This window comes from Sarcophilus harrisii, chromosome 6, assembly GCF_902635505.1.
Source record: "Sarcophilus harrisii chromosome 6, mSarHar1.11, whole genome shotgun sequence".
Lineage (NCBI taxonomy): Eukaryota > Metazoa > Chordata > Mammalia > Dasyuromorphia > Dasyuridae > Sarcophilus > Sarcophilus harrisii.
In genome coordinates, this window is record NC_045431.1 from 149,482,608 (window position 1) to 149,504,796 (window position 22,189).

General features: G+C 32.9%; 1 protein-coding gene across 1 annotated transcript; it reads right to left on the reverse strand.

Moving 5' to 3' along the window:
- Positions 1 to 664: 664 nt before the first annotated feature.
- Positions 665 to 21,703, reverse strand: IBSP (integrin binding sialoprotein). The gene is made up of 7 exons (XM_003772959.2): positions 21,642 to 21,703; positions 12,062 to 12,126; positions 11,906 to 11,956; positions 11,302 to 11,379; positions 6,871 to 6,933; positions 3,905 to 4,048; positions 665 to 1,668 (listed from the first exon to the last, which is right to left on the reverse strand). Exons 2-7 carry the CDS (start codon positions 12,113 to 12,115, stop codon positions 1,150 to 1,152), a joined length of 909 nt encoding a protein of 302 aa, XP_003773007.1. The 5' UTR covers positions 12,116 to 12,126; positions 21,642 to 21,703; the 3' UTR covers positions 665 to 1,149.
- Positions 21,704 to 22,189: the final 486 nt, after the last annotated feature.

Here is a 22,189-nt window from a genome sequence, read left to right on the forward strand (position 1 = left end):
TAATGAAACAACCAAAACCAACAAAAGCACTAACAATGAGAACTTTCATGTTCACTGTTGTTCTTTGTTGTCTTTTGAGTAAAATACAAACTCTTCTTTTTGGCATTGAAATTTCTTGTCATATGTTTTCAATCTATATTACAATCTATATTTTTTATGAATTCTCTGCTCCAAACACATAGACTTCCATCTTCCTACCTTAATGCCATTTTATACATTGTCCCCTGTTCTTAGAATGTTTCCCTCATTTCTGTGCTTAGGACCTCTACCTCTCTTCAAGACTGACTTCAAGTGCCATCTTCATCAAGAGATTTTTCCTCAATCCTCTTTGTCAAATCACTGAACATTCGTTTCCTACATATTTTCTGTTTGATTATCTTTAAACATGTTGTAGAAATAGAAATAGAAAAGAAGTTTCCTAAGATAAAGAACTGATTCATTTTTCTATTCACGTGTCCAACACACAGTACTAGTAGATATTATGTACCTAATGAAATGCTTTTTAATGGATTTATTCCACTTAGAAGCTGGATTAATCTTATCAAACAAGTTCATAAGCACAGTAAAAGTTTAATTATTAAATGTCAACCACATTTCTTTTAAATTCCAACATGCTTTGTGAATTGCATTTGACTTTAATAGAAACAATAGAACAAAGGTGTACAATAAGATTCATGGCAATAATTCCATTCAAAAACAGTGTTTAATAGGCAACATTATAAAAGATAAAAGTCTATATATCTGTTGTATAGTGTCCATTAGCATCATGAGATGGCATATTCTGAAACGACACCACATATTATAATTTCATAATAATGCCAGCCATTAAAAACATTTATTTGACTCTTTTTTTCCTAAATGGGTGTGGTGCAGCAGCCCCAAAACATTCTCCAGGATTGTTATATTCCCAAAGGTTACTCCTGCTTGTTAAGAAGTGGTACTGATTTGCAAGAGTGTTCATTAATGTACCCCAGATAAATACTAAGAATTCAGCTAATTTAAAAAGTTGACCTACTGGCCAAAGAAAGTTTTAAAGCAGCAGCACCACTCCATATTATACTGAGGATATATTGCTTCTTCCTGAGTTCAACTTGTAAAAAATGACCATGCAGACCATTAATAGGAATGGTTTCATTCCATTTTCTGTCCTTACTGATGATAATAGTAATCTTGGCCTCCATAGCCATTGTATGCATGCCCTTTGTAGTAGCTGTATTCATCTTCATATGCTCTGTAATTGTCACCACGGGGTTCTCTATTCTCATTTTCATAGACTTCATACCCATTGTCATATTCATTAGTGACTGGTTCTTCATACCCACTATCATAGAGATTACTGGTGCTTTCCTCATATGGAGGAGAAGTAACTTCAAAGTCCCCTTTTAAAAGGGTAGTAAACTCATAACCATTCAGAGAGGTTGTCACTTCAGTGCTATTGCTGGCTTCATTTTCTGTGGCTTCAGTGCCATTTTCTACTTCCTCTTCCTCTTCTCCCTCTTCTTTCCCACCATTCCCGTTTCCATGGTCTCCTTCAGCATTTTCATGGTTGGTGCTGTTGCCTCCTTCCTTATTTTCATCCACTTCAGCTTCACTTTCTTCATTTTCTTCTTCCTCCTCCTCTTCTTCATCACTTTCTTCCTTTTTTGTAACTTGATTATTTTTTTCTTCCTATAGTAAAAATTTTGAAAATATTAATTATCTATTTTAAAACAACTAAGAACATTTTTGTTTTTTCAATACTCTTCTTTGTAGATACACCATTTCAAATTTTGTCTTGAAATAGACAACTTTAGCTTTTAAAAGATTATTCTTAAAGCTTTTAAAAGAGCAACTAAAAAAAAGAAATGTCTATCTAGTAGGCCCTCTCTTTGATAAGATCATTTTTAGATTAAGGAAAAGTATTTTATGGTATTTAGCATTCTGAATTTTACAGAAATCATAGTAGATTGTCCATGGATCTGCCGAAGAGTGCTCTCTATTTTGCTTTTTTCAATAATCTTTTAACTGGATGTTAAATTGAAATCTGAGGAATGAAGACATAGTTTGTGATGATGGAGTTTGATTTTTCTGTGACAGAGGTTAAGGAAAAGTCTGAGCTTTTTATTCACAATCAGATAGGTGAATTGATTTAATGTAGTTAAGGAAATTCATATTTTAACTAGGACCAATCATTTCTTTAGTATAAGGAATTTGTGATAAAGTAATTCTCTCCACCAAAGCTATCTGTAACTTACTTTCTTAAGAACTGCTTTGGGTTATTTAGAGAGTAGATGATATGCCCACGACCACAGAATCAGGATCAGGACTTGAATCTGAATCTAACTCCAGAAACACCTTTCTATACTACTACAACACTCTGTTCTTTAAATTGATATTTATTCACTAAGCTCCCATAATGATTTTTTAAAAAGGCAATTGGTATTAAATGACTTGTTCAATGTCACAAAATCAATAAGAGTCTGAGGATTCCAGAGTCAGTGTTCTATTCATTGTACCACATAGCTGTCCCTCATAACCACACCATGCTCAATGAACTCCAATGGTTTCCTATTATTTCCAAGATCAAATATAAACTCTTCTGCTTGGTTCAAAGAAACTCTTCATAAACATACCACACAAATACACATATGCGTATATTACATTTATATGGGAAATCCTTGATTTTTTTTCCTCCTGTATCCCAGTTGAAAGAGAAAGAGAAAATTATTATGGATTTCAAAAAATAAAAAACAACTTCTTAAAAAATCATTTGCTATATTCTGCTTATAATTTCCTGTTATGTCTTCTCTCTGGTCTCTACCATTCAATAAAACCTTCAAAATTCAGTTTAAATGTTACTTTATTCATGAATCTTTTCTTGGTCTCCAAAGCCAGAAGTTATCATAGAAATCATATAAGGTCCCTAAAGAATTGTTAAGTAGAACTAGTATTCAAACCCTGAGCTTCTGCCTTCTTAAGCATTTTTGTGCCCTTTTATCTTACTTATTAGATTATGAAGTTCTCAAGAACAGGGATTGTGTTTTATTTATCTTTTTATTTCTTAGTAAATAGGGGTCCTCAAACTACGGCTGCGGGCCAGATGCAGCAGCTGAGGATGATTATTCCCCTCACTCAGGGCTATGAAGTTTCTTTATTTAAAGGCCCACAAAACAAAGTTTTTGTTTTTACTATACTCCCGCCCTCCAACAGTCTGAGGGACAGTGAACTGGACCCCTATTTAAAAAGTTTGATGACCCCTGGTAGAGGAATAAAAAGCTCTGACATCAGAAGACCTAGCTTCAAAATCATCTCTGTTTCTTAGTATCTGTGTGACCTTGGGCAAATCCCTTAACCTCTTTCTAACTTAATATCATATGGTCTAAATGTTCACTAATGCTCCTTCTAGTTCTACATCTATATCTTTTCTCTATATTTTTTATTACTGAATAATCTTTGTGGTAATTAGAATGTTGACCAATCAACTGAGAAAGTTTCAATTCTGGTTAAAAAAAAAAGCGGTACTCAATAAGGCAAGGATGTAAACAATATTATACATAGGGAAGAGTTTGAATAAAAGGGGTTTTATGATTAACAACTTATTAGTTAACATATTTATAGGAGGATATGGAGAAAAGTCACACATGATAGAGACAGTATGGATGGCACTACTACATCTACTGATGATACCACAAGTCCAATTTATTATTAAATTTTTAGTTAGCTAGGATATTCAGTTACCTAGTTATTCAAGCATTCTAGCAAATGGAGGTTTTAGGATATATGCTTATTTCAAAGCATACACAAGAAGTCTTAATGTCAGCTGAAGACAATAGAAGAAATATAGAATAGACTAGAAATAGAAATAGAAGAGAAGAGAAGAGGGACAGCAAGGTCATGGTAATTTAGTATAAAATATAATTATCACCTTTTTTGGATTTTGAATTGCTGCTAAACCAATATCCCCACTTGCAGTGGTATTCTCCTCTCCATATCCAAGGGTAGTAGCAGATAGAGTGGTAGATTCTTCACTTCCATTAGATTCTGTTTCCTCTTCTTCATTTGAATTCTCCTAGTATAAAATCCATTTCAAACATTTTATTTTAGCCAACAAATAGTAAGCCATACTTCAAACTTTGTCACAAATAGAAAGCTGAGCTTTATATCTATCATCCTTTACTCATATTATCTCCCAACTTAGAATACACTTCTCTCTATATGGAGTCCCTCTCCTTTTATAAACTCAGCTCAAAAATCTATTTCTTTCCAGAAAATACCTATATTTTATGCATCTAGTAAATAAGGGATCCAATTCACTTTCACTTCAATGTGTATATAATTTCTCTTGGGTCTCCTCAATCAATGAATTTATTTTCTTCTTTCTTGTTGAAAATTGCATAAAATATCATGAAACCCATGGACTCTAGATAAGTATTTGTTTTTGATAGGGAAGCTTTTCCATTCTGTGATTTAGATCTACGTGTACTGACTATATCACATTTAGGGAGTTTTCTCCAATAGGTGATTTTTCATTAAGTACTTCTCAACAAAACATATCTTACATTTTTCTAAGACTAAGTTTTTCAAAGCGCTTAGCTCACAGAGTCACATGGCCAGCTCCTTGTTATTGGTGAAAAGTTGCTCATTGGAACCATAGCAATTTGAAGCACTCAGTAGTTGGTCAAAGAGAACTAATGTCATTGGCTAAGAATCAAATCCAATTAATACCCTTTGGCACTATTTACAGTTTGAGAAAAGTAAAAAACCTTATATAAAGATTTTTTTGATCTCTGCTGTCCTCTCTGGTTTGAGAAAGAAATGCAGGGGTTTTACAATTGTCAGTAGGAGCTCCATTCTGATTGGAGAGTTAGCATCTGAGTGAGAGTATAACTACCTGGTCTACCTTGTACTTGTTTTTTCTTTAGTGTAAAGAGAAGAGAGGTTTACATTTTGAACCAACTTTTCCTAAATGCCCTTTTGAGAGTATTGATTAATTGAAAAGGCATATACATTTTTTTTTTCAGATGAAAAGGAGGTTAATATCAAATTCTAGGCAGGAAAACTGCAGTTGGGACTTTAAGGACATGAGTTTTCTTCTTTCATTGTTTGCCTAGTATATGTCCATTCTTCACTATCTCTTTTATATGTATGTTATGATGTATTTGGTTTAATACATTGGTATGTGTAATATTTATTTTTTTCCTTATTAAATAAACGATTCTTTGAAAATCTATTAGTATCCTTACAAACATTATACAAAATGTGGATATATTACCTTGTGAGTGGTTGGATATGTATCATAAAGCATAAAAATGAAAACTTCTATAACTAGAATGGTTAAGTGTAGGAAGTATATTTTTCCCCAACACGATTACTTCTAGGACCCTAAGGAAGTATGAATGTAATCTCTTAGAAGTGATCTATCTTTGGGATTAAATCTGATAATGTGAGAGCAATTTGGTGAAGTGAACTAAATCCAGGGTGTCTCACAAACCAAGTTGAGAGATGTGAGATCCCAAATGTGACACTATAGGAGTACTTATGTCCAAATTTGTGAGGAAACAAGTACCTCTAGTTCAATATTTAAGTTATCATATTATGGTAATACTGGAATAGGGAGTTATACACCATTCAGTGATATTACACTTTGAAGTCACTGAAAATTAAGTGCTTGTTGATTGATTGAAGGGTCTTATTAAGTAAGACCTTCCAATACTGTAGATATTGATATAGGCTGCATTTATTTTCTTAATGTTCTTTTTGAAAATACTGTAAGCACTACAATACAAGATGATTTCCTCCCCTTCCCTTTTTCCTTTGCCATCAATTCCCTTTTTTGCCTCTTGTGAACCAGCTTTCAATTTAGTGTTATCATTCTATCTTTGACTTTTGTTTATGACAGGTATGAAAAGATTGATATAATTTCTTTCTTCCAGATCTATGCCCCCTCTCTGATCATTTAGCAAATATTTATATTTTGAGTACCCACAAGTAAGTTAATGTTAGAGATGGTCCAAAGACAATAGGATTCTTAGCATCCTTTACTTCATTTAAGGTCAATTTGCTATAGTTACTGCCTAAATTTAAAGGAAAGTACATAATACCAAGGGACATTTGTAATTTTTTCCTTTGTTTAGTGGGTGTCTATTGTTAAAGAATTTATCATCAAATTTTTAGCCTGTTGGTGATGAACCTGTTTGTATTTAGCTAAGATGACTCTTAGAAAAATAAAAATGTCTTAGTCTTCCTTGAGGAAGGGTGTTTGAAACTTTTCCAGCATCATTACTATAATTTCCCAGAACTTGATGTCTATGGGTGTAGCCTTCAAGCACAGCACTCTGGTGTGGAGTCAAAGAGTCTGGATTAAATTCTTCCTCCCTAAAATGAGGGAGTTGGCCAAAATGACATTTGGGACTCCTTCCAGCTCTAGATATCTGATCTTTTGAGATACCAGTGTTACTTCCATGTCACAATGAGACATGAGTGGAGAATTTTTTGGAATTTTAAAGTTTAATCATTTTATATTTCCCACTACAACAATATTAAGATTATCATTTATTCAATTTCTGTTATCATCCCCTGGTAATTTAAATATAGGATTTCAGTTGCTTTTTCATTATACTTTTAACCCTAATTCAAAAGTGGAACTACCTCTGAGTTTGTATAACAATCCCAGGTAACTTTAACTGGAAAGTTATGGCAACATCTGGGAAATTGTTTCAATTTTTAGCTGAATTGGGAATGAGTTACCTAACATCACTGCTCTCCAAAATAGAAAGCAGTAGGCAGTAAGTAATCCTGGACATGGCCATTTGTTGAGTATAGCATCTCTAGTTTCTTGTTCATTTTCATGCTGGTCTGTTTGTTTTGACATTGACCACAGAAATTACCCACCTCTTCCTCTTCCTCTTCTTCTGAGCTTTCACCATCACCTTCCTCAGATGAATCACCATTGCGCTAAAATATATAAAAAGAGAGTCAGAATTTTCTACAGCTGGTCATAAATAACACTCAACACATAGAAATGTCAGATGTAGTTACATATATGCTAGATTGTATTTAAAGTCAATATATTGGTAAACCAAAATTGGAATGTAGAATTACAGAGCTATGGAGATAGAAGGGACCTTAGAAATCATCAATTATAACTCCCTCATTTCATAGATTAGAGAATTGAGGCTCAGAAATACTGTAATTTTCCTGTGGCTAACTTGGAACTACAGTTTAGAGTTAGTCCTATTTTAATGTGCCTTTTTAAAAAAATCAACATGAAATGATAGTTTTTTGAAATAAAAAATTATTTTCTCACAATTCAAAAGAAAAATTAATTTAACAAACATTTATTAACTGCTCATTGTGTGCAAAGCACTCTAATGATGGGAAAGATACAAATTTAGGTAAGATCATTTTTCCATTCATGAAGTATGGAATAAAATACCAACATAATTAACTTTAAGTACAAGTTGTTTTAAGTAATTATCATGTTTAATGCATTTAAAATAGTACTTGATTCAATTCTCTATGTATATATTTTTCTTTCTAATCAGTCTATGTCCATTTCATTATCTGTAAACTTTCTTCCTTCAGTTCTGGCATTTTTTTTAATTCTATAATTCTCTAACCTTTTGTTAAAAGAGAAGTACACAAACATATGGTGGAGAAACTTATTAGTTTTATATAAGCTTTTCTTCATCAAAGAATCCCTCAAATATGCAGAGAATGACAATCAAAAGCTTTAAATTGAGTGCTATGGCCATGAAACAATGTAGGATTTAAGGGAATACCAAATGCAATCATATTTACTTGAAAAAATCAGTTATATCATTATCTGCAGTATATTTTTTAAAATTTCCCTTGATTGAAAAATATTCTCATTATTATTTTAAAATAGTAATGATAATTTTAGTTATCAGAGATTTAGTACTGCCTACTTTCTTATAGCAGATAAAAATACACTTTCCTTCTCTTTTTGGGATTGTCAAAAGAGAGATTGGATAAAAGAAAAGATGTAAGAATTGAGAACCTATAAATTTCAAGCAAATTTAAATTTTAGTTATGATGATTTAGTTTTGAACTAGCTCTTAAAATGTAACCATATCAGAATTTTAGATTTAGAAGGGAATTTAAAAATCATATACAAAAAGTCATATTTCTTTTTTTATATTTCCAATATTTGTCATATTGCATAAGAAAAATCCAATCAAAAGGGAAAGACACAACAAAGAAATAATAGACAAACAAAAAAAAAAGGTGAAAATAATATGCTTCATTCCATATCCAGACTTCATAGTTCTCTTTTTGGATGTGGATGGCATTTTCCATCCAAAGTCTATTGGAATTGTGTTGAATTACCACATTGCTGAGAAGAGCCAAGTTGACTAACACATAATCTTGCTGTTACTGTATTCTGTGTTCTCTTGGTTCCGCTCATTTCATTCAGCATCAGCTCATGTAAGTCTTTCCAGGATTTTCTGAAATTAACCTGCTCACCATTTCTTATAGAACAATAATATTCGATTCCAATCAGATACCACAATTTATTCAGCCATTTCCCAACTGATAGGCATCCACTCAATTTTCAATTCCTTACTATTACAAAAAGAGCTTCTATAAACATCTTTGCATATGTGTGTCCTTTTTCCTCTTTTACAATCCCTTTGGGGATCCAGACTCTGCTGGATCAAAAGGTATGCACAGTTTTATGGTCCTTTGAACATTGTTACAAATTACTGGCCAGAATAGTTCACAATTCCACAAACAATGCATTCTTGTCTCAATTTTCCCATATCCCCTTCAACATTTTTCATTATCTTTTCCTGTCATCTTAGTCAATCTGAGAGGTGTGAAGTGGTATCTCAGAGTTGTTTTACTTTTAATTTCTCTAATCAAAGATGATTTAGAGAATTTTTTCATATGTATAAATGACAAAAGGTCATATGGCAAAAAAAAGAATTGCTGCTTTAACATAAGTAATGATCAAGCTTCTGGTTTCCAGATTACCTCCTGAGGCAGTATATTCCATTTGTATACAATTATCATTGTTATTAATAATTTTTATTGCTATCAAGCAGTTGCTTCTTAGCAATTTTCACATACTGCTTCCATTTCTGTATTCTGAGGCCAAAATAAACAAATCTAATCCATCTTCCACATAATAGTCTTTCAAATACTTGAAAACAGCTGTCAAGTCCCGCAGGAATCTTCTCTTCTTCAGGCTAGATAATACCTCAAGTTCTTCAACAAATCCTTACATTACATGAATGCAAGGTCCTTTATCATCCTGATGGACTTCTTAATACTCTTATCTTTGCTATAATTCTTTTCTTTTCTTCTTTTTTCTTTTTTGGTTTATTTGTTTGTTTGTTGAGAGATTTGAGAGAAATTTGTTCAAGGAAGTAAGTATCTGAGACAGTACTGGTTCTCAGGTTCTCCTGACTTCAGAGCAGGTGCTCTGTCTACAGCACTGTCTAGCTGATCCACTATGGGGCTTAGAACTGAACAATTGTCCAGATAACCTTTGACTAGATCAGAGCACAGTAAAACATCATGTTTTTATTTTTGGAAGCTTTTACCTCTGTTAATGCAAAACCATATTTGCAGGGTTTTGGGCAGACATCTCACAAAGCCTGCTCCTATTGAATTTGCAGTGCACAAATCATCTAGAGCTTTTTGCCGCAAGAAAACTACTGTGATCACATCTCTCCCATCCCATACTTAAGAAGTTTTTGAACCCAGATGTGAGGCATTGATCTCTGTGGAATTTCATTTTATTAGAATCAACAGTCTTGTCTACTGGAGTTTTGAAAATTAGATTGATTCAGCAACCTCTCATTCCCAGATCTATTTGTCAAGTGATGTTGGGTAGAGAAGTCATCCAGTCTATAGCTTTGTAATGCCTGATAGTAAGTCATCCCTCTATCAGTTTGTACCTGAAAATTGTCATGTACTTGTTGGGAGGAACTGAGATGCAATGACATAGATCTATCTAAATTGTCCTTTTCTCATTAAGTAAATTATCAATTAAAAACTGGCTCCATCTTGAAGCCATTGCTGATCTCCAGTGATCAACCCATTAATGTGTTAATATTATGCCTTTTTGTTCTGAGTTTTGCCTTGCTAAGCCCAAACAAACAAGTTTCCTTTTAATGAAAGGTAGAGGGAATTTTCACACAAGGAGCTCCACATATTAATGAAATAAGAGGTTTAGATCCCCTCCAAAAAAAAATCCCTTTCCATAGAAGAGATTTCTAGTGGAAAATGGAAATTACTTTGTAAAGAGATCAATTATTCTCTCCTTCCATTTCCCTTTGTTAATACAGTACATTAAATAGTTACCCTATTTCCAGTCTTCAACATCATTTATACTTTAATGAATAAATTAGAAAATGTAATTTGAAGTTCTCTAGGACTGCTATGTTGTGTCTTTTTCTAAGGATCCCTGGATTAATCCTTAAGCATCAGGATCCCTGGATATCTACTGACTTTTTCCATTTTTCACAATTCAATTTAACAAACCTTTACTAAGTATCTACTATATCCTAGATTCTGGGGATTTAAAGACAACATCCAAATTGTCTTCATTCTTGAGGAGTTTTAAATTGGCCTGAATTTTTGACATTAAGATTTAGACTATTTCTTTATGACATTAATGAATCAGCTATAACAGGCTGTGTAAATTCTACATATTGATATATTCATACATACATACATACATACATACTCTGTGACCTTGAGTATATAACCACCCTGAGTCTCAGTCTTCTCACCTATAAAGTGGAAATAATGACATGTACTCCACTTACCTCATTGGGCTATTGTGAGGTTCAAATGAAATAAGGAATGTAAAACCCATGGAAATAGTAAAATATTATGTTAATGTAAATTATTCTTATAGACTGCATAGAATGACTATTTTTTGACAATTCATTAATTGGTCGGTCAGTCAAAACAACTAGATTTAACTTGTTGAAAACTACTTTTAAATTCTAGATATGACATTGATAGTTTTGCTTTAAAACAAAAACAAACTCCCCTTTGTGCTTTAGTGAAACATTTAGAATACCACTTGTGCTTGGTACTTGCTTTGATTTGTTTACAAAAAATAATAGATTCTCTGCCCCTATCTGCCCTGGGTTGAGATAGTAACATTTTTGTATAATAAAGTAAGCTGAAACTATATTGGATGCTGTAAGTTTTCAGAATTTCTTTGAGTTGTTACTGTTAAAATTATTTTTGTTTATACTTTCAAACAATAATTTAAGCATTTTGAGCTTACATCATTTTACATCTTATATCATGAGGAAAATAGTTAACTGAGGTAATTACCTGAACTGGAATTCGCTTTAGAGGTGGGTAAAGGTAGGAATATTTGTAGATATAATATCGATGTCTATGATTAAGGACCTAAGGGAAAAAAGAAATGAAATTTTTGTATTTTCTATACTAATGAATGAAACAGTCCCCCAGTAAAACAGAAAATGAGAGCTGGTTAGATTTGGAAATTACAAAGTTTCTCTAACAACTCCAAATTTCTCCCAGAAAAAATTCCCATTTTTTTGATAGCAATATTACACCAATGTTTGTTCATGAGTCATTTGGAACAGCAGCCTCTAAATAACCAAAAAAAATATATCTCTGGAGGACAGATGGAGGTGTGACTAAGCTGCAACACAGGAAATCATGAAAAAAATGAAGATATAAGACATCATCAAAGAAAAGTTTGTTTGAAATATGAGATGGGATGGTCATGTGGTGTCTGATCTGTGTATTCCAATGGTAGCTTCAATATCTGAAGAAATTAAGAAAAGCCTCAGTATATTGAATGGACTTACCTATGCCAGATTTATGGGAGGGCAAGAATCACATTATAATGAAGACTTGCCATTTGAGGAGATTATAAAAGAAGAAAATGTAAAAAAGAATCAATTACCCCATTTTCTTCAGAATCGCCTAATTTGGCCCTTCGATATAAGTTTTTTACCTGGAAGGGAAAAATCAATATTAAATATGTATTTTGATTTATCTACCCCTCTATCTGTCTGTCTATCAACAATGAATAAATTAAGAGAGTAAGAAAAGGACTTACTGAGAAAGCACAGGCTATTCCCAAAAGGCTGAGCAAAATTAGGGCAGTCTTCATTTTGTTGCTTTCTGAAATTAAACAATATTATCATTGCAAAAACAGTTTTTGTATTTCTTCCCATGTTGATTGGGTTTCATTTGTTTTCACCCTACTTGAATTTTTTTTTATTTGTACAACTTGTAAAATTAATAGTCATGTATACATGTATACAAGTATGTTCCTTAAAAAAAGATCAAAGTAGATGATTCCAAGTCATTTCTTCTATAATCTAACTTTTTTTTCATTTAAATAGTATTTTATTTTTCCAAATACATGCAAAGATAGTTTTCAACATTCACCTTTGCAGAAACATGGATTCCAATTTTTTCTTCCTCTTTCCTCTCCCCTAGACAGCATCTTCTTGAAGTTATTAAAATTTTTATTTCCAAGTATTTGGCCTCAATCAAATGGGGGACAGCTAAAAGTTATAATACATGATTGTGATGAAATACTATTGTGCCATAAGAAAAGATAAGCTGAGCAATTTTAGAAAAACATGGAAAAATTTGCACAAAAATAATGAAAAGTAAAATGAGCAGAATCAAGAGAACACTATATATAAAATAATTTAAGGATGATTTTGAGTGAATAAGTCAATTTGTGTATTATAAATACCCAAATTAACTATAAAGGAATATGAAGCAATTTGCTGATCTGCATATGGAGAAATAAATGATTTAAAAAGTATGGATAGAATAGATTTGTATATATATATTTGTGTCTAATAGTGGTCATCTCTAGAGTTGGAAGGAAAGGAGGAAAGAAAAAAAATTATGTGATAATACTATTGTATATTTGAAGAGAATAGCAAGTTGTGTATAGCTGATTTGCAGTTTCATTTGGAATCATCTTTATTATTCACTATATAATGGAAATTTTTGTTTTATTTAATGAATTAAAAATAAATAAAAAACCAAAGTATATTGGCTTATATGTTGGTCCATAAAATGGTTAATACATGCAGTATTAAAACATGCAGTTCCTATGTTTAATCTTGCATTTTGTATATGTTTTCTGCAGTAATTACTCTGAATTTGCCAAAAAATTGTACTAATAAGTGCAAAGTGTTTCATTTAAAAGACTTTTGTGTGCATCCAAGGAAAAATAAGTGAAGAACAGAAGTATGGGAGATTTAAAATTTAAGACCTTTTTAGGAGAGGCTTTTCTTTTTCATTGAGGTAAAAATTCCATTTAATCTCCTTCTATGTGAGTAAGCAGTACTTGGGATTATGGTGAGAGGAGAAGTTAAAGAAATGAGATCCAATGAGGTGGGGGGGGGGCAAAAAACTATAACTGGAATACCCATAATATCCATAAGAAGATCTAAAACTTTTAGATTAGCTGTTGAATCCAGGAAGGCAGAAGGGAGGATGCTCCCTTAGATACTTCTTGTGCCTCGGTGAAGTAGTGAGAATGGCAAGCTTCCAGTGCCCTCTGATGGCATGTAATGATATAGCACCCAAAACCTTCCAATTATCCTGATTGAGGGGGAAAGAATAGAAAATATACTTTATATACAGAAATTGTAATATATGGCTTCTTAGACCAGGCCACGATCTATTTTACCTATATTTATTTACCCATTTGCTTTTATTTACTCTGTACATGTTTATATATTTACTTGTCTCTCTGATAAAATTTAAGCCTTTGGAAAGAAAAGATTGTGTTGTTTTGTTTTATTTTTGTATTTCTATCCCTAATTGAGACCATTTGCCAAAAGTTCTGCCTTCTCCCCTGGTTCTCATCTTATGAGAATTCCCATAATCCCCTCTGTTGACTATTTAACATTTATCTTTATATAACTTGCTTGTGTATAGTTGTTTGCATGTTGTCTCTTCCATTAGACTGTGAGTTCCTTCAGGCCAGGGATATCATTTACTTTTCTTTGTATCTTCAGATCTTAGCACAGTGCCTAGCATTGACTGACTAAATGTTGATTGGTTAGATCCCTACTGCTATACTACTATAGAAAATTTTCTTGATCACTTTTTAGTCCAGTATCTTTTTTCTGTTGTTTGTGTTTGTGTGAGTTTATGATAGAAAAGTATAAAACCTCAGTTTTCATAAATAATCTGCTGAGTTTGAGATTTTAAGAAACAAAAACACAATCTTAACTTTAACTATAAATTTTGAATAATATATAATATATAACCCATATGGATGAATTCATTCAAGTAGATAGGATAGAAGGAATACATTTGCTTGGGGTATGAAGCTGCCCAGAGCCCTTCCAGGAAATCAACTTTATTAAAACAATGGCTGAACATCAGGTGGACTGCAGGGCTTAGGAAGCTGTGGTAGACAAAACTGAATGCTATAATTTAGGATTAGCAAACTTCAGCAACCTTTGAATTCTCAAATCCTATGTACCTTAGATGGGCTAAACTTTTGGTTAAGAAGATAAAATTACAATCTGCAGTCATAGATGATCAATTACCCTAGCCATCTTCACCTATATGTCCACCTCCTCTACTGAAAAAGAGTCTAACTTAAGTGGCCCATTTCAAGTAAACAGCAATGGTTTTAATTATGAATTTAAGAAAATAAAACTAAGTAAATTTCTTTTTTTATCAGTCTACTTTCCAACCTACTATATAATACATTTATAAGTATTTTTCCTTCTTCAGGGATTTCATAGTGCCAGTTTAGGATTTAAAAGTACTACTTTTAAATTATTTTATTTAAAAGTAAAGTGTTATTTATGTTAGCAAATCAGTCAATAAATACTAAGCACCCACTACATTCCAGGCACTATGCATACCTCTGAGAATACAAATGTACAAACAAGCTATGTGCATGATACATATGAAACAACAACAGAAAAAAAAGATAATGGGCTAACAAGTAATCAAGAAAATTTTCTATAGAAAGTAGGATTTTAGCTGGGACTTGAAGAAAGCCAGGACAGCCAAAAGTTAGAGATGAATAAAGAGAAAACTCTAGGCATGTGAACAGCCAATAAAAAATTCCAGAAATCAAAAGATGTTTGGGCTTCAGACACATTGATTGCCTTAAAAAAATGTCTTATGTGACAAACATTAAGAAAGCCAGAGTCTCTGGATTATAAGATATATAATGCTATATTATTGGGATGAGAGGGATATTATTAGGATATTGGGATGAGAGGATCAGAGAGAGAATAGTTAAGGATGATGTCTATGTTGAAAGCCTGATTTGACTAGGAAGATGGTGGTATCTTCAACAGTAAAAAGGGAAATTATGAAGGGAAGGTGAGAAATGAGGGAGGAGAAAGTAATGAGTTCAATTTTGTTCATGTTGAGGCAGTTGGGTTAAATGACTTGATCAGGGTCACATAGCTAGAAAATGCTAAGTGTCTGAGGCCAGATTTGAACTCAGTCCTCCTGACTTCAGGTCAGTGCTCTATTCTCTGCACCATCTAGCTGCCCCATGGATATGTTGAGTTTAAGATGTATACAGGATACACTAGTTCAAGATTTCCAATAGGAAGTTGGAGATATGAGACAAGATGTCAACAAAAAAGGTCAAGTGGATATGAGAATCAAAAGCATATAGATACTTAAATCCATGGGAACTGAAAATAGTGTAGAGGAAGAAGAAAAAAAGTCCCATATCAGAATCCTACTCTGAATGAAGCAGCACAAGAGACTGAGAAGGAGTAGTCAAATAAAAGGAGACCCAGGTAGTGTCATAAAAAAACTAGAGAGACTAAAGGATCAAAGAGAAGAGGTTGAATAACAATAAGAAAGATAGCAAAGATGTCAAGAATAATGAGAATTGATAAAGGGCCATTATATCTGTCAATAAAAATATCGTTAGTAACTTCAGAGAGAGCAGTTTGGGTTGAATAATAAAGTCAGAAGACAGATTGTAGTGAATTAAGAAGAGAATGAGAGGAAAGAAAATAGAATCACCTGACTGTAGATGGTCTTCTCTAGAAGTTAAACCACAAAAAGAAGGAGAGAAATGCAACAATAACTAATGAGAATGACCGGGTCATTGAGGGATTTTGAAGCATTGGGGACATATAGGTATTTTGTAGGCAGTAGGGAAGCAATTAGCCAGAGGAAGAGATTGAAGATAAGTGAGAGTGGGAATGATAGAGGGGAAAATCTAGTAGAAGAAAGAATATGAAGTGGGATCATTTATGCCAGTAGCAGGTTTTGCCTTGGCAAAGAAAAGGGCCACCTCACTATGTGAGAAAGGGTTAAGCAGATAGTGACAGAAGGTATCTAGTGATGTGAGATAAGAAAAAGGGGACAAGAAGGTCATGTTTAACCCTTATGGTTGAAAAGAATAAGTTGTTTAACCAACTCAAATTATATATTGGTAATGTATCATATGGACTTTTGCAACCATTTCCATTTACTATCTATTCTCTTTTATCCTCTACATAAGGGATGTGGGAAGGAGGGAAGAGGTAGAATCTTCTATTTCTTTTTTTATTTTCTTTAAGAAATTTCACAAGGTTCCAAGAAGTTTGAATAACACTCATTTGAGAAAGCTATTGAATATATTCTCTCTTGTATAAAAAGAAACATAACAGAGTTGTAGTTTCCAATGCTTTGGCAATGGCAACGATCATTTCTCAGGAAATATTTAAATACTTTGAAGATCTGAATTTCATTGATGCTTGCACTTCTCTTACCTATGCAACAAATTGTTTACCTTTCTGAAGATCTTTGGATTCCTTAGCAGTTCTTTGGATATTAACAAGTTCCCAAAATTCATCATGAAGCCATTTGATGATTAGTCTTGAAAAACAATTATTTCTCTTTTATTAGTAATCAATTATTAATTGAAATTTAGATTTTTTTCTTTCTATTTCCTCATTCAGAAATAAACCCCTGTAATCAGTCTTTGAAGACTTTACTGACCTTGCCCAAAAATTTACTCTACTTAGACCATGTTACCTAGAATTGTTAGCCTATCCAATTAGAAAACTTTATAAGAAGAATTTAATCTAGGTAAATCCTGGTCCATTGTGTTCTATTCAGGCAAGCTTGGTAGAACTGGAGGAAAAGGAGGAAGAAATCCCTTTGTCTAGATTGCCTGAGCCTGGGGGTGGTCTGGGAGTAAGAGTGACATAATCAGCCATTTCCCCCAGCTCCTCAATAGAATAGCTCCAACTCTTATTATAATATTATTCTCTAGTTAATTATTGATCAGAGTTGATTTCTATATGTCAGGAATACCCACTCTTCCAAGGGCATATAAGAATTGAGAGGTCTCTATGATTCATCTTTGGTTTATGAGAGAAAGCCAAACAACCATGCTTTTATCAATTATTTGCTAGCCATAATTAATAAAATGACTAACTACCCAGAAACTGTCTTTTTAACTTTTCATTCATCATAGTTCATAGACTGGAACTTAAATAGACATAGTCCATTACTTGGCCCATACTCAAAGCTAGACATTTATACAGCACAAAGAAGCTTCTGAGTAAAACTTTAGTGGAGGTGTAATGCTAGAGAAACTGAGGCAAGATAGAGATTAGAGAATTATTATTATTTTATTTGGATTTCTGAGAGGGAGAGAGTGTGCTGGGAGCATGTTGTCCCCCAGGCTGATGTCTCAAATCATCCAGCCCAGAATGTGAGTTCTCAATGACATATATATATATATATATATATATATATATATATATATATATATATATGCCTCTAAGCATGGGTAGACAAAGGTGGGTAGAGTCAAACTCTGGTGAGCAGGAATCTCCAAAAAAGGGACCATCAATATGGTTCTGACAGGTTGGCGGCAGGACCATAATTTCTTACAAATTGAGAGGACTTAGGAGGTGTCCACCTAGAGCCTGGAAGTCTGAAACTTAGAGATATAGAGGATGTCAATTAGGACACTTTTGGAATGTCAGAGCTCCACAGCCCTAATTATCTCAGTTCCAATGAGTAGAAAGGGGGAATTGCAACCAGGGAGATTGAGGCAGAACAATTCAAGGAAACTGAGGCAGGACAATTCAGGGAAACTGAGGCAGGACAATTCAGGGAAACTGAGGCAGGACCATATAGAGGGGACTGCAGCACAACATTGGCTATCAATAAAATACAGTCACAGTAACTACATATCACAAAGCATACTAAATACTGTAAAAATATCAAAACATCTCTTAATATATTATTATAAACCAACATTCCTTGAAAAACAACCTTTTTTTGAGGGGTAGGGCATATCTGTGACTCTCAGGGAAGTGAATGCCCACTGGGGAAACTTCCTTTGCCAAAGCACCATGGCATTTACTTTATAGCATAGAATCTTGGGGAGTTTCACTTGGGGGATTGAGAGGTCAAGTGACTTACCCAATTAACATACCAAATATGTGTTAAAGTAAGGACTTGAAATCTAGAATTTCCCAACTCATATTCTAGTTCTTTGTCTTTAAAAGTGTTTATTTATTTATATATTTATCTTTTGTTTATTTATTTGTATATTTGCTTCTTTATCTGAAACTTCATATTACCTTTTTTTTTTTTTTTGGTCTGCTACCATGGAAAATCCAAAGGAAAACTTTTGACCTAGGTTGCTGTTTTTATTCAAAGGCACCATGAAGTCCAATGCACTCATCTTTAGAACCTGATGAACATGTACTGTGTCTCTGTGTTCTTTTTGATACCAAAGTTTCAAATGGAAGTGGGAATGGGAGGAGAAGATGGAAGAAGGGAGAAGAGGGAAAGAGAAGAAGGAAAAGAAAGAAAAGGGAGGAAAAGGGGAGGAAGACTTGATTCTTAGGAATTACATATTTACTAACTAATTATTTACAACTAACATGGTACTTGGGTTATTGTTACATTAGAAAACACAAGAAATTTTCCTATGATGTTTTTATCAGTTAGGAAGCACTTATTAAAGGCTTACTTCATGTTGGACACTGTGGTATAGCCTGGAAATACAAAAATTAAAAAGAAATGGTTGCTATCTTCTGATATTGAAGAACAGAATATGAACACCATTTTTAACAGTATTCCAGGGAACAATGATGTTGTAGCCAAGAGGAACTGAATAATGATTCTACACAGAGACAGAACTCTCTGTCCTGCAGTTTCAAGATTTATGAGTTGCTTTTGCCATACATCTAACATTCAAAGTACACTTAACACAGTGTCTGGCATATAGTAGATACTTCATAAATGTTTATTGACTGCCACATTTGCACTTCATGACAACCATATTCTAATTTAAGATTGTTCTTCCCATGGATGCTATATGTATTTATAGGATAGTGCACCTCGGATTATAGGGGAATTCATTTTTGTCTACATCATCTTAGTAAATACCTCTTTTGCTAAAAGCTAATTGTGCCTATTATTTGAATCTTACTTGAAAACATACTGATGTGGTCTCATGAGCTACAATTTTAGAAATGCAGATTCAGAATTTCAGATAGCAGCTGCCCTTTGGGACCCCACCTCTGAAAGCAAAGGCATATTTGAGAAGTAGCCCACAAGTGGTATGTTGTAAGTATAATAAAATATATGCAAAATAAATACATATAGTGAAGGTAATTTATTTTTATTTACTTTTGTGAAGATTCTATTGGCTTTGAGGAATTGGAAAAAGTATGTAGAAAGAGGGAGTAATATAAATTAGAATTGGTTTTCAAGAGGATTTATTCACTGTGCCTCTTCTTTATATTGTATAGTGAAGATACCCCATTCCTGTATCTTCATTTAGAAGTTCCATCAGTACCCCAAATTAATAATTCTAATCTGCAACTCTAATGGCATCCCCAAACCTGGGCCTTCTCCAAATTAGATCTAAAGCTCAGAATCATCCTTGACTTTTCTATCTGTCCCTTACTTCCAATATATATATATATATAAATCACAAATTCTATCCTTTTAATCTTCAGAACCTCTCTTTAAGTTGTCACTTTCTCTCTACTTGCATAATCAATACATTAGTTCAGGCCTTTCACTTCTAACTTGAACTTATCTAATAATTCCCTCACTAGTTTCCCTAATTCCAAATTCACATCTCCCAGAAAGATACACAAATTGTCTTCTTCTTAATGTACAGGTCCTCTGCTCAAAAACTCTGCAGTGATAGTGTCTATAAAATAAAATATAAGCTTGTTCATATGATATTTAAGTCCTTTCATAATTTGGTACCAACCTAGCTTTTGAGTCTTAAGGGAGCCCTATTCTCCTTACAATCAATTTGGAATACTATTTCCCCAGTTGTGTGTATTTACTCAGTTCATGCCCTCCTCATCTCAGTCGGTCAGAATCCTATTTTTCATTCAAAAGTTACCTTAGTCATCTTCTCTGTGCACTTTTCTCTGGTCTCTCCAACTAGTAGTTTACTCTCTTACTAAATCACATTGTCTTATTTCTTTTAGATTCAGTCTTACATTATATTTAACTGTGTTGATCCCGTATTTCCCAGTAAACTCTAAGTGCATCTAGACAAAGTCTGGCCTATTCCCTATCTTTCCATCATTGTCACTTAGCATAATACCTTATACTGAGTATTTTATACTAAATATTTGACTTACTAAATACTTTATACTAAATAGATGTTTGCTGACTAAATGGAATTGGTTTAAATTAAGAAAGTCTTTAAGTCACAAAATAAGAGGGGGGAAAAACAAGGCATATATCAGTAGCAAACAAAGTCTGAAGGCAATAATCAATCTACAACTAAAGTAATAGAAATGTAGTTTGGAATTTCATTTTCAATCCAAAATCAAGATCCAGAATGATCTACTCAGATAATAATACAGATGATAATATAATATAAAACAAACACTAAATTCTAACCCTAACCTATCATCTTGGTTATGAAAATTTCCATTGAGAACATGAGTAGATGATGTACTGCCAAATTCCTTTTTTATCAAATACGTTATATTTTCTTGATGGCAAAGAAAGTCTTAGAATGTTATGTCTCTCTCTCTCTAGATATGTATATTTGTGTATATGTAGACATAACATTCTAAGACTGTATATTCATATGTATATATGTATATATAATATATTGAAAAAGATTATATAGTATTTTATTATATAAACTCCTTAAGAAAAGACATTTTAATTCTTTGTATTTGTATACCCAATCCCTAACACAGTGCTCAGAATATATATATATATATATATATATATATATATATATATATTTAAATTTTAATGCATATTAGGTTGAAGTCTAAAATATTGTGAGATACAGTTTCAATGAAACACAAAGACAGTTTTCTTTCCCTGCAAAGCCTCTTGGATACATCAGATTAGCAAAGTATCTTTTATACATAAGGAATGGTTGGTGGGGGAAGAGAAAGGGAAGATTACAAATCAGAATTTGTGGCATGCAGAAATAAAAATAAGGACAATGATTCCAAGTTAATTTCCAAAGTATTAAGGAATTTGAACTCTAGATTGAAGAGTACATCTTTTTGGATAGAAGTTAAAAATTGATAAAATACAATACAAATAAAATACAAATTATATTACCATTCTAGACAGGAGAAAGATTTTAGAATTTGAAATTACAAAACCAAAGGCAAAGCCTTCCTCCCTCCCACCCTACTCTAAGTTAGTGGATTAAAACTTACCCTTTTGTAGTGCTGAGATGAGCAGTCAAGCTAGCAGGAGTAAATGAGTGGACACAGATTTAATTTTTCCTCTGCTCACTCATTCATTCCTGCTGGATATAAACTATTTTTTGTTCTCTAGCAGCCAATCACAAACACAGCCAATATGATGTCAGAAAGTGGGTTCTCATAAAAAAAAAAACTTCATCACTTTTTCTAGTCTCAGGTTTAGTTTATAAACATGAAATGCTCTTCTAGTGCCAGGAGGTTTGCATTGTGGAATTAAATTGAAGGTTTAAGTTAAGATGAATGGTTTGAGTTCTGAATGTTCATAATAATATTCAGGATTGAATTAAGATAAATATCCAGAACATCAGACTATTTTAGAAAATGATTTTTAAAAAATGATTCCTTCCCACTAAAGTCTGTGTTACAAGGAAAGGAAATCTTGTGGGTATTTTTGCAAATGCAGGACAATGTGAATAAAGTAAAATTGTGTGAAAATCTCAATAGAAAACCCACAGATCTAATTAACAATTTACATTCAAAGTTGATTTCTGTGCTTCTAT